Source organism: Prenolepis imparis, unplaced genomic scaffold, assembly GCF_030444845.1.
Source record: "Prenolepis imparis isolate NDT839.2.m4 unplaced genomic scaffold, iyPreImpa1.0 SCAF_8, whole genome shotgun sequence".
NCBI classification, from domain to species: Eukaryota; Metazoa; Arthropoda; class Insecta; order Hymenoptera; family Formicidae; genus Prenolepis; species Prenolepis imparis.
Window position 1 is genome coordinate 15,131,754 of NW_028141166.1, and position 15,204 is coordinate 15,146,957.

Here is a 15,204-nt window from a genome sequence, read left to right on the forward strand (position 1 = left end):
ATAGTACGTAGTAATAATTCTCTGAAAGAAGTGGAATCTCATGACAGTGGTTGAGCGATACAAAACTGTATTTGTTACAATCACGGCTCTTCACTTTAAATAAAAGTGCCAATTGAAATGTTCTGTAGCACCGTGTACCTTCCAATACAGCGTGCTTTTTCTATTTTGTAAGAAAAAAATACACCAATTTGTGTGACATTCTACGAAAAAATGTTAATATACTACAGATGCTCTTAAATGTATATAAATTACGATTTTATCATTATGTGAAAACTTGTATTTAAATCCTTGTATATTTTGCCCATTATTATATGACTCTTGCACCATAATTTCGCAAATGTCGTAATTTATGTAACAGTCAAAATCAGTTTAAGAGTATGAATTTTTTTTATTTTTTTTTTTTTTTTTTTTTTTTTTTTAGTATTAAGAATTTCGTTTTATTTTTCATATATGACCAAGTTGTGTCTTAAGATATTACTGGTACATCGTACAGGTAAGAGAGGACAATGCTATAAAAATTAAAATTATAAAAAAGAAGTATAAATTTATGTATCATACAAGATATTCTTGACATAGTGTGTGAGAATTTAAGGTATATAGAACAAGTATGCGCTAATATTAAAAATGTATTATCAGTTAATTACCGATGCTCTGTATTTTGACTGTTATGTTCTTATCATTGGCATAATTTATAAAATATAAATTCACTTGTTAATTTAAGTTCATACTGAAAAGCTTGTGTCACTGTGATTTCGCGATTTTCTAATAGTCTGTGATACTACATGTATTTTCTTTCGTATTAAAAGTTTTATAACCAGGCAAATGTCTACGAATTCTTAAAAATCGCATGTGTTTCAATTTTGTATATCACTTTTACGAGATGCAAATAAAAATAGGTGACAACAAAAATTGTTCTTTTTCATTATATGACATACAAATGCAATTGGATTCATTTATGTATATCTATGTATTTATATGCACACATACTTTTAATGATAATTTTTTTATAATTGTAATCAAACATGGATCAAAACATTTGATAATCTACTGCAAAGATATAGAATGTGATTGCGTGTGTATTATATATATTTATCAATATTATAAAATATAAAATTGTTTTTATCTTGTTTAATAGATTTTAAAAATACGATGAGAGTACAAAAATATGATTTGAGAACGATTTAGTAACAAAAATGTCACATATTAATTATTTTTATCTATTCAAACGAATTTATAAAAGTTTTGGTCAGGTACTTGTACCAAAATAAATGGTTTCAGTATCCAAAGTTTCTATGTCCACCGTAACTGCAAGATTTGTAGTAGAAAACTTTGGAATACAAATTAGTCTGACCACCTGATTTTCTTCACCTATAAATATTAAATGTACTTTTTTTTAAATCCTTTAACAAAATATATATTAGAAATATTAGCAATATCAATATATGCATAATATTGTAGTGTTAAAAATGAAGAAATCTATTGTGCATTTTAACAAATGCATTTAAAAATGTTAATGTCCCTTATAACTTATAACTAAAGCATAAATATATAACTTTATCAAATTTTACTTTATGATGTAATATTTACCTTTCCATAATTTCGTTTCCACTTTATCTGTGTTGCCCACAAAGTATATATCTGGACAATAATTGATGATGAATGGATCTTTTACAGAGTAAGGATTTACCGGTAATGTGTCTGGAGCAGTCGGACACATATGTCTCCAAAGCAACATTCTTTCCAGCCAATCTAAAGGAGAAATATCTGTCGCACCAGTTGCTTTCATGATATCCTCAATAGGTTGACCACTGCTACCCATTATTACACGTTCGGCGACTTTAGCGATCCACGGATTAGTCGCACCTTTGAAACTTTCAAATCTAGAAAACACATTATTTCAATCAAGGTTTTATTTGCACACAGATTAAATTTCGATTATAATTCAGAATAAAAGCTCTTTTATGAATAAAATTTGATATAGAAAATTAAATTTATTTTTATATATCTCCTTTTTTAGCACACTCCATGTTATTTTTAAACACCACTTAAATTTCATCTAATTGTTACTTTATAAAAATTAAATTTGAAACAATTGATTAAGTGTAAAATTTAAATATATTAAGACTGCATAATTAACTGTGTAATTAAATATAAGTTAGCATTAACAATTAACATAGTTTTTTAAATCATATTTTTTGCTACACAAAAGAAATCCATTTTTTCAATTTTAACTTTAAAAATATAATCTTATCTCTTGTCCATTAAAGTCAAATATAATTTATATTATAAACAATTGGTAAATATATTTGCACAATACCTAGATGTTAATGGTAGTATACATGGATGCAGTGGACTCTGAGGCAGCATTGCATTGACAGGATCATGCTGACCTGGCATTAAGGTGATGCAACAACATGTTGCTATTTCGGCAAGAAATGCGTCTAGGAGTGTCGTTGCTACAGCGACTTCTTTTGCTATTGCGGCGTCTTGTGCCTTCCCTTCAGCATGTCCCATTAAAGTATTTGTCTTGGTAACAGTCTTGACAGAATTACCTGACAATAGTAAAATGTGAAGATAAAATTGTTTTACAATTAGAAAGAATATAAGAATGAATATATACCAGCAATAATAACTTGAATGACACAAGTGGCATTTTCTTGCGCTACTGTATTTCCTGCCATACCGCATATCCATTCTGTTAAAAGACTTAATGACAAACTCTTTGAATTATTTGCCAAGTCGAGCCCAGATAAAAATAGCAGTTTTCCTTTGGACTTTAGTGGTGCCAATGAACTTTTAGGCACACAACCAGGAAAGCACCATTCCTTGATCTGAATAAGACATAAAAAGATAAGTTTGCATGTATTATACAAAATATATGTATACAAGAGATTTTAAAAGTTTACACTTACCATAAAAGTGCCATCTTTTTCTTTATGCCCTAATATAGCACATACGACACCTGTAACATAATTCTTCAGATCCGCATCTTCCATTACTAATTTGATGCGTAGCATTTCATCTTCCAAGAAAAGTTGATCCTTTTCTGAGCAATAATTTGATCTTGGCTCAGATAATGCGAGTTGATGATCCTCGCTTAATTCGTATAATATTGATGGCTTCCACTTTTGATGTTTATAGAGCGTACCAATTATTACACATTTTTGTCCTTCAAAATCTTCTAATTCCGCCAACTTTAATATTTGAATTTTTCCTGAGAACAAGAGAAATTGTCTTTTATTTTTTAATCCACAGTCATCATAGTAGAATACTTGTATAAAGATTTTATATATTATTTCTATAGAAGTAAAATATATTATTGTGCAAAACTGCATTACACAAAGCTTACCCCATTTTGCAATAACTCGTGGTATCAATACTTCTCTCAATTCTGCCAATCTTACTGAATATATGTGACAAAATTGCTTAGAGAAATCGATTAATTTATCGTTAAAATCAGTAGTCAAGTCTTCATATTGTACTTGCTGTCTTTCAAATTTTTGGGGCTTTTCGTTTCCTGGGCTTGAAAGTAGATTTCCGCCAGATTCATTGGAAATTGGTGCCATTATTAATAATATTCTATAAAATAAAAATGTAGCGACAAAAATATTTAAGTATTTAAACCATACATAAGCCATGCATTGATAGATATTACTTTATTTTAATACAATAATGTACTCTCAATAAATTTACATTATTGTCTGTGCTTATATATTAAATGTGTAATATATTAAAAATATTTATTTAAAAAATAAGGATAGTAGATTGAAAAATGAAATTGATTGATATATCTATCATTGTTTTTATATACTATTGTGTATTATTATAGAAACGCAAATAGTGCTCAGAAACTGTTTTTTACCGGAATCTATATACTGATTACATTAGCTTATCATTCAATCGTTTTATATCTTTTACAATTATTTCATTTTGCAAATATTAATATTAATTATTCGGTTGCAAATATAACATTTTGATTCTAACCTTCTGTCCTTATTTTATCTCCTCCTCTTTGTTTGTTATATCAGAGATGTTAAAAACCTTTACACCCTTTTACTTTCTTAACATTGAAATTGATGATTTATATTATTTTTTCTTATCTCTAATACTTATTTAATATTTAATATCGACATACTTACATACTATTACATGCTACATCAACGTTCTTTCTTTTCGCGCCTTTTTTACTGTAGTAAATTGGTAGCACTTTATAGAACGCATTCCGTTTATAGGTGCCTTTTCATGCTGACGCTCGACGCTCATTTTTAGCGTCAAAAGACGTCACGTGACCAAAAATAAAGATACCAATTCGTCAATTTTGGTCACGTGACGTCTTTTGACGCTAAAAATGAGCGTCGAGCGTCAGCATGAAAAGGCACCTTAACGCTACGAAAACTTCAAAGCATCCGATTGATTCTCGAGGGCAAAGAAATCCGCAGCTTTTTTCGTCCCGAACAATCGATCGAATGATTTAAAACTTTTGTAACGTCAAACAAAGCGCAGCTGTAAATATTCATCAATATAATTCTCTATACACAACTCGTTCGAAATCGCTGAAAATCAGGACGCGGGACGAGACCTCGGGATGCGGCCCGTTTGACGTTTCGGAGCCTCCCCGAACGCTGTCAAGCGATCGAAGCGCCGCGCATGCGCGTCGCGAAGGGGAATTGTCGCGTCGCGCAGTTGGCAGCAGTATGTTTACAGCTCGCATCGCGTAAAATAGTAATAATTTGTTTGCGGCGCGTTTTTTCTGCCAGCCAGCGAGAGAGACGACGAGTGTGATAAGCGCGGCGTGTGATATCCATATCCAGCTGAATGGGCGTGTGAAACCGAGGTGTTTCGCGACTCTGTATTTCTCGAAATTCCCCTTCGTTGCGCCACGATGGACGTGAGCAGCGAGCAGCCGGCCGCGATCGCGGCCGAGCCCGTCGTCTCTAGCAACGAGCAGGAGCACAATGACGAGGCAATGGAGGAGACGGAGGAGTACAGTTACGAGGGGGACGATTACAGGCATTTCATGCCGCGTGGCCGTGGCGGTTTTCGGTGCGTATGGCATCATCGGGTTTATTCGTAGTCACCAGGCTCGGGGCGGAGATTTGTATGTTCTCTTTTACCCCCCCCCCCTTCCCCGCCTCGCCCCTGGTCCCTTTCCTCCCGCTGTCGCCATCCCTCTCATCATGCGCTCCCTTCACGCTTCTCTCCCCCTCGATGTCTTCCCACCGTAATGTTTCTGCTCGATTTTAAAGACTGATCGTAATATATATGTATCTCTTATTAAATATCACGTTCTTTAATGAAGGTTCCGATAATGCGGATTTTATTTTTAGTTTAATTTGCCTGTGGTGAAATTTGTTATTATTTATGTCGATTTGTTTACAAGAGATATTATTACAGTATCTTGTAGAAACATTATGAGGAATGTAGTAGTATTCGAAGTGAGCAGATCAGATTCGTATATTGTTGAATGGAGCTTTTTCAAAGAAAAATTCGGAATATACGAGAAATATGTCTGATCTCCCTTCCTCTCTGTGGCACGATATAACGATAAGATATCCTAGTCACAACATATAAAAATAATTTAAGGGGTCGTGGCAGAGGTGGGTTTGATTTCCCTATGAGGGGCGGTGGGCCTCCAAGGTTTCGGGGAAGAGGATTTGGACCACGTGGACCAATGTTTCGTGGAGCAAACAATGGATTTCCCTTTGAGGGTCCACCTAGGCCAAATTGTCCACCTGGCCCAGCAGGACCAAGGTTTCGAGGACCGCCACCGTTTGATCCTAGTTGGGGACCTATGGGACCGCCAAATCTCATGGGGCCTCCTAACTTGATGGGACCTCCAGGAATGGTATGTTTTATTTAATTTCTCGATAATAATGAGTTGATTTTGGGTGTATTTTAAGATCAAACTTATAAGTTATATAATATAATGATTTTTAAAAGTAATTATTTTGATTTAGCCACCACCACACATGATGAATGGACCTATTGGTACAGGACCTGGTCCATATGGGCCACCTCCTGGAATGGGACCACCTAATATGAATAGCGTAAGTTATATGCAACAAAAATAATTTTTAAATACTTGTAAGTTATTCTTATTAATATTCGCAAGCTATTTTTATTATTCTCAAAGTACAAATGTTTTTTGCAATGTATTTTGTAAAGTATACATTTTTTTATGTAGATTTACTTACTTATTCTTGTAACTTTAAAGCACATGCACTCTTGCAAAAATAAAGTTAAATAAAAGAAATAGATATTTAACATCAAAATATTTAAGCAAAGTTTAAGAATGTGTTTTTGAATAAAATACATTTTAGATTCCAGGACAGCAACAGCCACCTCAACAATCACAGCAGCAAGCAAACATTCCAGGTCTAGATCTCAATGGGGAAGTGTGGGTAGAGACAAAAGCGGCTGACGGCAAGTCGTATTACTACAATATTCGTACGAGAGATACTACATGGACTAAACCAGAGGGACCAAATGTGAAGGTCATGGTGCAAGATCAGGTAAATACATATTTATAAGAGGTAAGGTTTTTTTCAATCAAAGTTTTCTTCATCAAAGAATTGTTTGATCAACAACAAAATTGTAAGCTTACCTATTCAATAGTCAAAATATTTAAAGATATGTACATAAATATATGGCCCACATATAAAAAAAAAACATCCTATTAAAATATAATCAATATTTATACATCAAAAATGTGTGAATATTAGAAAGTAAAATTTTATTTTTTATTTTCTTATATAAGATTTAATGTTGAATAAATTTAATTTAGCCTAATTTAAAAAATATATATATCATGATTTTGCAGTTGGAACAGTTAGTACATGGTGCGTCGAAACAAGCGACAGCACGTTCTACCACACCTACTTCATCAAGTAGTACACCAACTCAGATTAGTGAAAACAGACTTTCTCAAGGCGAACAATCGTCTTCTAGTAATGCAGATGCAATCAATCAGTTAAGTACAGCACCTCCCGGTACTGGACCACCTCCTACATTGAACGATACATCAGATGTCAGTAATCAAGCATCTGAAACAAATCAATCTAACGGTAATTAATAAGTCTCGTAAAAGATTAATATTATTTAATTTTTAAAACAGCAATTTTTAAAGCAGTTCTTGATGTTGTTTATATTTATCTTTCTGCAAAATAAAATCATATTTAGAAAATAAATCAAGATATTTTAATTAAACAATTTTTTAAAATTATTTATTAGGCACAGCATCCGCGACGGTTACTAACACGCCACCAATAAATACACCGACTGTAACCACGAATATGATGCAGCCGCCGCCAAATATGATGCCTATGCAACATAGAATGCCAAATCAGTTTGGCGGTCCGATTGCCACGCAGTTCGGAGCAGCACCTTTTGGAATGCCACCGCCAGGTTTCCAACCCTTTGGCGGTTACGGACCACCACAAACGAATTGGGGTAAGAAGAAGAATATATAATGACAAGTATTATGTAAAGAGAAAAAATATTGTTATAATTTAAAGTGACGCGATCTTTCAGGTATGCCACAAATGCCCCATGGTGTAATGACGCCTCAAGTAACTACTGAAGATCCTGCTATACTTGCGCAGCTTGATTCTGAATTGGTTGCAGCTGCTATGGTTTGGACTGAGCATCGTGCACCTGATGGCAGATTGTATTATTACAACAGTAAAGCAGGAGAGTCAGTATGGGAAAAGCCACAACCCTTAAAGGATTTGGAAAGTATGTGTAATTTTTTTATTAATCTGTATATTCAGTAAATATATATGTTTATAAGTGGATTATTGCAATCAGCAAGGACATAATATTTGCAGTAACTCTTTTGTATAAAAAATTTTCATAATATAATTTGACATAATAATAAATTTTGTAACACTTAAATTTTGATGTATATCCGAACAGATGCAAAATTGGCATTACGGCAGAAAAATGAGGAACCAATTACTGTTCCTACAAGTACTGTTGTTACAACCACTACTGTTATCAATAACAGTGCCGTGCCCGAGCCTCCTAATAAGCAAGAGAAGCCGCAAGAGAACGCGCATGAAACCAAAGATAGTACAAAAGACGCGGATAGCGCTAAGCCTAAGAAGGAGGAAAACGTCGCGAAGGAACCCGCAAAACCTCAAGACAAGTCTAGACCTATTTCTAGTACACCAGTGCCTGGAACTCCATGGTATATTCAGCTTTATATTTATTTCATATTTATATATATTCATATAAAACAGAAAATAAAACATCTATATTGTGTGAAGGTGCGTTGTTTGGACGGGAGACGGACGGGTATTTTTCTACAATCCTTCTTCGCGAATATCAGTCTGGGAAAGGCCAGACGATCTTATTGGCCGTCAGGATGTGGACAAGATGATATCAAATCCACCAGATGCGATCGGTGTCACGAAACCAGCACGTCAATCGGATACTAGTGAAAGCAGTGATGACGATCAACCTACACCAGCTAAAAAAATGAAGCACGACGATACCAAAAGTATAATAATTGCTCAAAAATAAACATAACGCACACAATTGCTGTGATTTTTTAAATATAAATTTTATATTACTTTTTTAGGTACACCTATAAAAGAAGAAGAGGAGAAGGAAGAGAAGAAGACCATCGACATCGGTAAGGAAGCTGCGATCGAGGCCGAGGTGAGAGCAGCAAGGGAGAGAGCGATAGTTCCGTTGGAGACCAGGATCAAATCATTCAGAGATATGCTTGCAGAGAAAGATGTAAATTATTATATATCACTATTCATATTGTAATACGTTATACCGTGTAACTACATCTATTCTGTTTCTAGGTATCTGCATTCAGTACTTGGGAAAAGGAACTTCACAAAATAGTATTTGATCCACGTTACTTACTTCTAACATCGAAGGAAAGGAAGCAGGTCTTTGAAAAGTATGTGAAGGAGAGAGCGGAAGAAGAAAGGAGGGAGAAGAGGAATAAAATGAAAGAACGAAAAGAACAATTTCAGAAGCTTTTGGAAGAGGCTGGACTTCATGGAAAGTACGTATGTAGGGAAACGTATTTTATTTTGATATTTTCTTGCATAAAAAATAAATTTTATCTTATAAATTTTTCTGTTTTATAGATCGTCATTTAGTGATTTTGCTCAAAAACACGGAAGGGATGAACGATTTAAGAATGTAGAAAAGATGCGTGAACGAGAAAGCCTTTTCAACGAATATCTCCTGGAAGTGCGAAAGAAGGAGAAAGAGGAAAAAACAGCCAAACGAGAACAGGTATTTTTATTTTATTAACATCACTAAATGCGCGCATTGTATGGCAATGCAAAATATATTTTTCAGGACATTATAATTAATTTATTAAAACTTTCAACATTTGATATGATAAGATAAATATTCTAGCGACATATTCCTTCCTAAGATTCCGTCAAAATATGTGTATATTTAACAAGTCTAAAAAAAAGGATTTAGGTACATTTTATAATTTCTCACAAATAATTTTATAAACTGTAATAATATAAAGAGATTATCTTATAATTATGCTTCAAACAATTTTAGTGCAAGCTTTTATTATTAGAGCTTTTATTTCTATAATTTTGTATTAGATTTCAGATAGTTTTATGTATATACTAATTTTCATACATATCGTTCATGTGATCTTAAAGGCTCAAGAATATTTGTTCTGCTCTAATATATTATGTAATTATTAAAGTTATCTTATTGAATGAGTTATAATTTTATATGAACATATATATTTACTAAAGTGTACCTAAATTCTTTATATTTTAAGCACAGCATCATCACTGCATTTCCTAATTTTAAATCCTGCCCAATAAACCCTTCTCCTTCCATTCCAGGCCGATGTCGTTTATTTAATTGCTCCATAAATGCTTCTCGATGAATACTTTGAAGCAGCGTGTAAATGTAGTATATACTACATTTGCGATAAGTTGTGTATGGGTTAAATATATATTTATTCAGTATCTGCTTCTATGTTTAAAAATAATTATATTATTTTGATTAATTAAATCCAAGAATTTTACTTCCCCTTAATCAAGCGAAGCTTTGCAATGCGCGATGGTCTAAAAATCAAATTAAGAATACACACAAAGCGTTTTTAACTTTAGATAGGAGAGGATATATTTGATAATGTTTAATGAAGTTTATGTTTACAGCGATAATTGATTAATTTCTTTCAGGTTTCATAGGTATGTTATTATTTTGTTCCACTTGTAAGATAATACAAATACCTAAAATTATAACGGCTGAAGAACACATATACCAGGAGATATATATTTCTCTAATAATAATTCTCTACTCCAGTAGATTTGCTCGATAGAAATCGAAAAGTTTTTGTAGCTCTAAGATGGGAGATGTAGAGAATAAAATCTTAGTATGTCACGGTTCCTTTATATACTTATGTGTTCTGAACTCTCCACTTCAGTCAGGAGGCAGGCAGGACAGGTTCCGTATGTGGAGTGGCTTGGTACTGAAGCTGGTTGGTGGCATGGATGATGTCATCTACCATTCCCACCTACACTGCGGGTCACTGTTGGCACACCCTCGCGCGCCGCATTCTTTACTCCAAAGCAGAGTCATGAGAATGAACGAACTCGGTATTTGTATATTACTCGTAATCCTCGTTTCTTCAAAAGATTAACTTTTCCCCAGAGTCAAAACCAATTTGAGAAATTTCACGTAACTTCATCATTTAATATGGAAAATAAAAAAAAGGGCGCACGCCCGAGGTAGCATTAGTATCTTCCACAGAGAACAGTTTCTCAGAGCTTACTCCGATTTGTAAAATGTTTCTATTCTCTAATGCTACCACAGAATTTATATTAGAAAATGTATGGACATAAAAACAAATTCACATTAATGCAAGAAATTATATTGTGTATATATTATTTATTTTATTTTTTAAGTGATAGTTTCTCATATAGCATTACTTCTCGTTTGCATATTAATATTGTATATTAAATAAAAAGTTATTTCATATAATATAGATTATTAGACTAAACATGCATTCATAAAAAGAAATGCACATTTTTATGTTGAAATCATATTTTTCTATTGTTCTTATGTCAATACATGAATACAAAATTTTATGTCTAAAAATATGTTTGAACTTTTATAGCTTTAAAAAACATATATATATTATTAAGTCAATTTTAAGATTCTCTCAAAGATTCTTGTTGACAGCGATATACAAAAAGAAATTATAGTTTTATTACATATATCTTAGAGGATTGCAATAAGTTGTAGTATAAAATTATAATGTAAAAGTACAAATTTGGCAAAATGAGTATGCATTTCTATCAAATATTTGGTTTATACTCTTTTGAGGATCTTGACCATTTTTGTTCTAAAAGTAATACACGTGGATATTTATAATTTTAATCGCATAAAGAAATAAGTTTAAACAGTTATGGCACAAATTTTTCAGTGCCTTTTGAAATTCTTTATAAGATCAGGATCCGAGTAATGAATGTTATGGCAATCTGAAGACGAAAATGTGCCAACGTCTGAGCTATAATCATTTTTTGATTATTATTTGTTGAATAATATTATATAAACTTATTTTTAAAGAACAAAAGATTATAGCTATTGCACAAAATATTTCGTTTTGGTCGTTTACAAATTACGCAATGGGGATCGGAAAGAAAGTTATATTATGGAATAATTTTTGGGTTTACGTTGCATAGATCAAACAATTTACAAATCTGTTATATTTAATTTTGCTCGATTATATAATATTTTCAATATTATGATTTATAAGTATCGGCTTAGGAGGGAGAAGTGTACTTTATTTTAATAAGATAACGTCTTTTAGTAAAACACGTCGTTTAGTAAATCTTCAATAAAAGAATATATAATTATTTTTATAAAAAAAAACATACAATTTAAGAAAAAAATTGCGTTACAATTTTTGTAAACGATGCGACGTATTATATGAAACGTACGTTAAAATAAAATTATGGGTTCTTCGAAAGATATTTTAGAGTATAGCAAATAGGAGAAAAAAAAATTAGATGGAAACTCGTTTCGTAATTTGGACGGCTGCGAGCTTCTAATGTTTTCGAAGTTAATAACATAATAATAATGTACTAACCACATTTTTTCGTTTCAGCAAGGACGGCAGTCAAACATTTACTTACCTTATACATCTAGTCATCATTAAATACGAGTATATCATGCAAATATAATAGACACAGTTTTTCTTAAAAATTAAAATTAAATTAATTTTGAATTATTTGAAAAATATGAACATAGAATTAATACTATATATTTAATGATGACTGATTGTACATAATACATGATAATCATTTTTACAGGAATAATAAGTCAATAATTTTTTTCAGCCACAATGAACCAGCTTAGTACATTAAAATAAAAAAAAAAAATTCGACAAAAAATAGAGCCCTTAACGTTGTGATACTTCCTGATACAAATGAACATGAATTTCTTCTCTACCCCTAACGAAATATAGTTTGAAAACCAATTAAAAAAAAGGTTTGCAAGTTGAAATAGTTTGATCCACATTACAAATCATTATATTATAAATATTTATAAAAGTGATTGTAATGTGGCTGAACGTGTAATAATTGGTTGGAAATACTATTAAAGCGTGCATGATATAAGAGAGCCAAGAAAAATCTGATTTTAAAACCAAAAAAATTGTATAATAGTACATAAGCAAGCAGTAATTATTTTTCAGCGATGAAAACTCTTATGTTAAATGCGTTTCAGGTGAAAAAGGAATTCTTTGCGATGCTACGTGAGCACAAAGACATCGACAGGCATTCGCATTGGAGCGATTGTAAGAAAAAATTGGAATCGGATTGGCGATACAGAGTCGTAGAGTCGGCGAGCACGCGGGAAGATTGGTTTAGAGATTATGTTCGCATACTGAAGGATGAGCGGAAAAAGGAGAAGGAGAAAGACAAAGATCATCGACACAGAGAAAAAGATCACAAGACGGAGAAGAAGGATAGAGACCGTAAGGATTCGGACAAAGGTAAAGAGACGAAGTCTAATAAAGACAGAACTGACAAAGATAATACAAAGGAAAAGAAACAACGAAAGAGCGAAGCGCCTTTGGAGGAAAATGGAAAGGAGAAGAAGGAGACAGTGGTAGAGAAAGAGAGCGGGGAAATTGAAGAAAGTGACGACAAAAATGTAAAAAAGGAGAACGATGTAAGAACAATTAACAATATTACCTTTTCTTTTATATTTTTAATTTTTTTGCATTTTCAATATTTTCGCCATTTTTTCATCTTTTTGTAAAATAAGCTTTTTTCTTGATTCAGAAGGAAGAGGGAGATGACCATTCCGATTCAGAAGAGGATCGTGAGAAACAAAAAAGAGAACGTGAACGACGGGCAGAAGCCAGTCTTCGAGAAAGAGAACGAGAAGTGCAAAGGACCCTTGCTACGCATCTTCGTGATAGGGATAAAGAGAGGCAGCATCATCGTCACACAGAGGCGGTTCAACATTTTAGTGCTCTTCTCGCTGACTTGGTATTATTTTTAATCGCATAATGTTTTTGATAAGAGTCATTGATATTTCTGATTGTAATATTGAATATTTACCTAAATTAGGTAAGAAACGGTGATCTGGCATGGAGAGAAGCAAAACGGCAACTTAGAAAGGATCATAGATGGGAGCTTGCTGAAAGTTTAGATCGTGAGGAGAAAGAACGACTGTTTAACGAACACATCGAGCAATTAGGCCGCAAAAAACGTGACAAATTTCGAGAGTTGCTCGACGAGGTAGGCGCATCGACTGAATTAACAGCATCTTGGAAGGACATTAAAAAATTGTTAAAGGATGATCCTAGATATTTGAAATTTTCTTCCAGTGATCGGGTATGTAATAATTATCAATATAACTGTGAAAAGTAAAAATATTGATTCATTATTACTTATTACTCCTATACGCATACATTTTTTACTTTTTTTAGAAATGCGAGAAAGAGTTTAAGGAATATATTAAGGACAAACTTGTTGCTGCCAAAGCCGATTTTAGAGAACTTTTACAGGTGCGTTTAGTTTAAAAAATATATACATATATATATATATATATATATATATATATATATATATAATATTTTGATATAGTTTGTGCTAAAAAAAGTGTGATTTTCAGGAAACAAAATTAATCACTGATAAAACGTACAAAAAAGTTCAAGAAAATAGCTCGCATCTAGCAGAAATCGAGGAAATTCTGAGAAAGGATCGAAGATTTCTCGTACTTGAAGCTGCCGCTACCGAACGGACTCGATTATTAATGGGTTATCTAGAAGAGTTAGCACGCAGAGGTCCTCCGCCACCTCCCACTGCTTCGGAGCCATCGAGAAGACCAACTACAAAGTAAATATTAATATATAAGAAGAAAGATGCAAAATCTTACATTTTGTCTTGATAGATAAAGTGTAAATGGTTCCCCGATCTAAATATTTATCTTTGTTTCAGTTGAAGAATGGTCTACATCGAAATATGATGTTACAGTAACACAAAAATGAATGAATTTATAGGTGTAGTTAAATTGAACTTTACACAAGATTTTATTGCCTGTATAGGATTCAATAAAATTAATGAATGCCAATTCTACAATTAAAACTGTATTGCATTGTGAGATACTATAATGTAAGCACATATATATTATTGTTGAACAATATTAAATAAGACTTCACTGAAAATGAATGTCAGTGATACTATGTAACATAATTATTTTACATAACAATGCAATGAGTGGATTCTCTATATACTCGTCTAACATCTTATGTTTAAATTGACACAAGTTCAAGCATTACACAAAAAATTGAGAACATTGGATAAAAGAAACGCACTGATTTTCTAATAAAAAAAAATAACAGTTATTGTAAAATTATTAAAAAATATTACTATTTTATCATTATACAAATTATTGTGTCATTCCAGCAATCCTATGATTTTCTCGATTATCCTTCAATTTTAAAATTGCCATAAAATCTAATATAACCATATAAGATGTTTAATGCATTGTTCTTTTTTTTTAATATTGTAAAGATGAATATTAATAAAATATAATTTATAGTTTGTAATTCATAACTAAGGACAAAGAGAATCAGTGAGTCAAATTTTATTCTGTTCTTTTGAATGATAGTTCAATCAGTCGATAGTAAGGATTTTATTCTAATTTATTCAATTTAAAAACTTGTATTATACAATACTGTTTTCT

General features: G+C 32.3%; 2 protein-coding genes across 4 annotated transcripts; one reads left to right on the plus strand and one right to left on the minus strand.

Moving 5' to 3' along the window:
- Positions 1-284: 284 nt before the first annotated feature.
- LOC145939243 (DNA polymerase delta subunit 2) lies at positions 285-4,596 on the minus strand. Of its 2 annotated transcripts, XM_083043487.1 has the most exons (8): positions 4,541-4,596; positions 4,140-4,187; positions 3,350-3,579; positions 2,913-3,214; positions 2,621-2,831; positions 2,318-2,552; positions 1,588-1,880; positions 286-1,368 (listed from the first exon to the last, which is right to left on the minus strand). In XM_083043487.1, the coding sequence occupies exons 3-8, from the start codon at positions 3,564-3,566 to the stop codon at positions 1,247-1,249; spliced, it is 1,380 nt and encodes a 459-aa protein (XP_082899613.1). In that variant the 5' UTR covers positions 3,567-3,579; positions 4,140-4,187; positions 4,541-4,596; the 3' UTR covers positions 286-1,246. The 2 variants fall into 2 exon arrangements, with proteins under 2 accessions (XP_082899614.1, XP_082899613.1); XM_083043488.1 differs by lacking the exons at positions 4,140-4,187; positions 4,541-4,596 and adding an exon at positions 3,985-4,102 and having other exon boundaries at positions 285-1,368.
- A 94-nt stretch (positions 4,597-4,690) lies between these two features.
- On the plus strand, positions 4,691-14,603 carry LOC145939909 (transcription elongation regulator 1). 2 transcript variants are annotated; one of them, XM_083044543.1, is made up of 18 exons: positions 4,691-5,043; positions 5,584-5,845; positions 5,958-6,047; positions 6,321-6,512; positions 6,821-7,064; positions 7,231-7,449; positions 7,531-7,734; positions 7,915-8,188; positions 8,268-8,500; positions 8,582-8,742; positions 8,814-9,022; positions 9,108-9,258; positions 12,733-13,179; positions 13,293-13,502; positions 13,584-13,850; positions 13,946-14,023; positions 14,131-14,354; positions 14,457-14,603. In XM_083044543.1, the coding sequence occupies exons 1-18, from the start codon at positions 4,883-4,885 to the stop codon at positions 14,458-14,460; spliced, it is 3,630 nt and encodes a 1,209-aa protein (XP_082900669.1). In that variant the 5' UTR covers positions 4,691-4,882; the 3' UTR covers positions 14,461-14,603. The 2 variants fall into 2 exon arrangements, with proteins under 2 accessions (XP_082900669.1, XP_082900670.1); XM_083044544.1 differs by having other exon boundaries at positions 5,596-5,845.
- The last annotated feature ends 601 nt before the right edge of the window (positions 14,604-15,204 follow it).

Excerpts from the sequence above, each read along its gene's own strand:
- LOC145939243 (XM_083043488.1), bottom strand. The coding sequence starts at position 3,566 with ATGGCACCAATTTCCAATGAATCTGGCGGAAATCTACTTTCAAGCCCA. Across the intron at positions 1,881-2,317 it reads ATACTACCATTAACATCTAG|ATTTGAAAGTTTCAAAGGTG; the intron begins GTATTGTGCAAA and ends TGTGTTTTCTAG. Across the intron at positions 1,369-1,587 it reads GGAAACGAAATTATGGAAAG|GTGAAGAAAATCAGGTGGTC; the intron begins GTAAATATTACA and ends TAATATTTATAG.
- LOC145939909 (XM_083044543.1), top strand. The coding sequence starts at position 4,883 with ATGGACGTGAGCAGCGAGCAGCCGGCCGCGATCGCGGCCGAGCCCGTC. Across the intron at positions 9,023-9,107 it reads GAGGCTGGACTTCATGGAAA|ATCGTCATTTAGTGATTTTG; the intron begins GTACGTATGTAG and ends TCTGTTTTATAG. Across the intron at positions 13,180-13,292 it reads ATGTAAAAAAGGAGAACGAT|AAGGAAGAGGGAGATGACCA; the intron begins GTAAGAACAATT and ends TTCTTGATTCAG.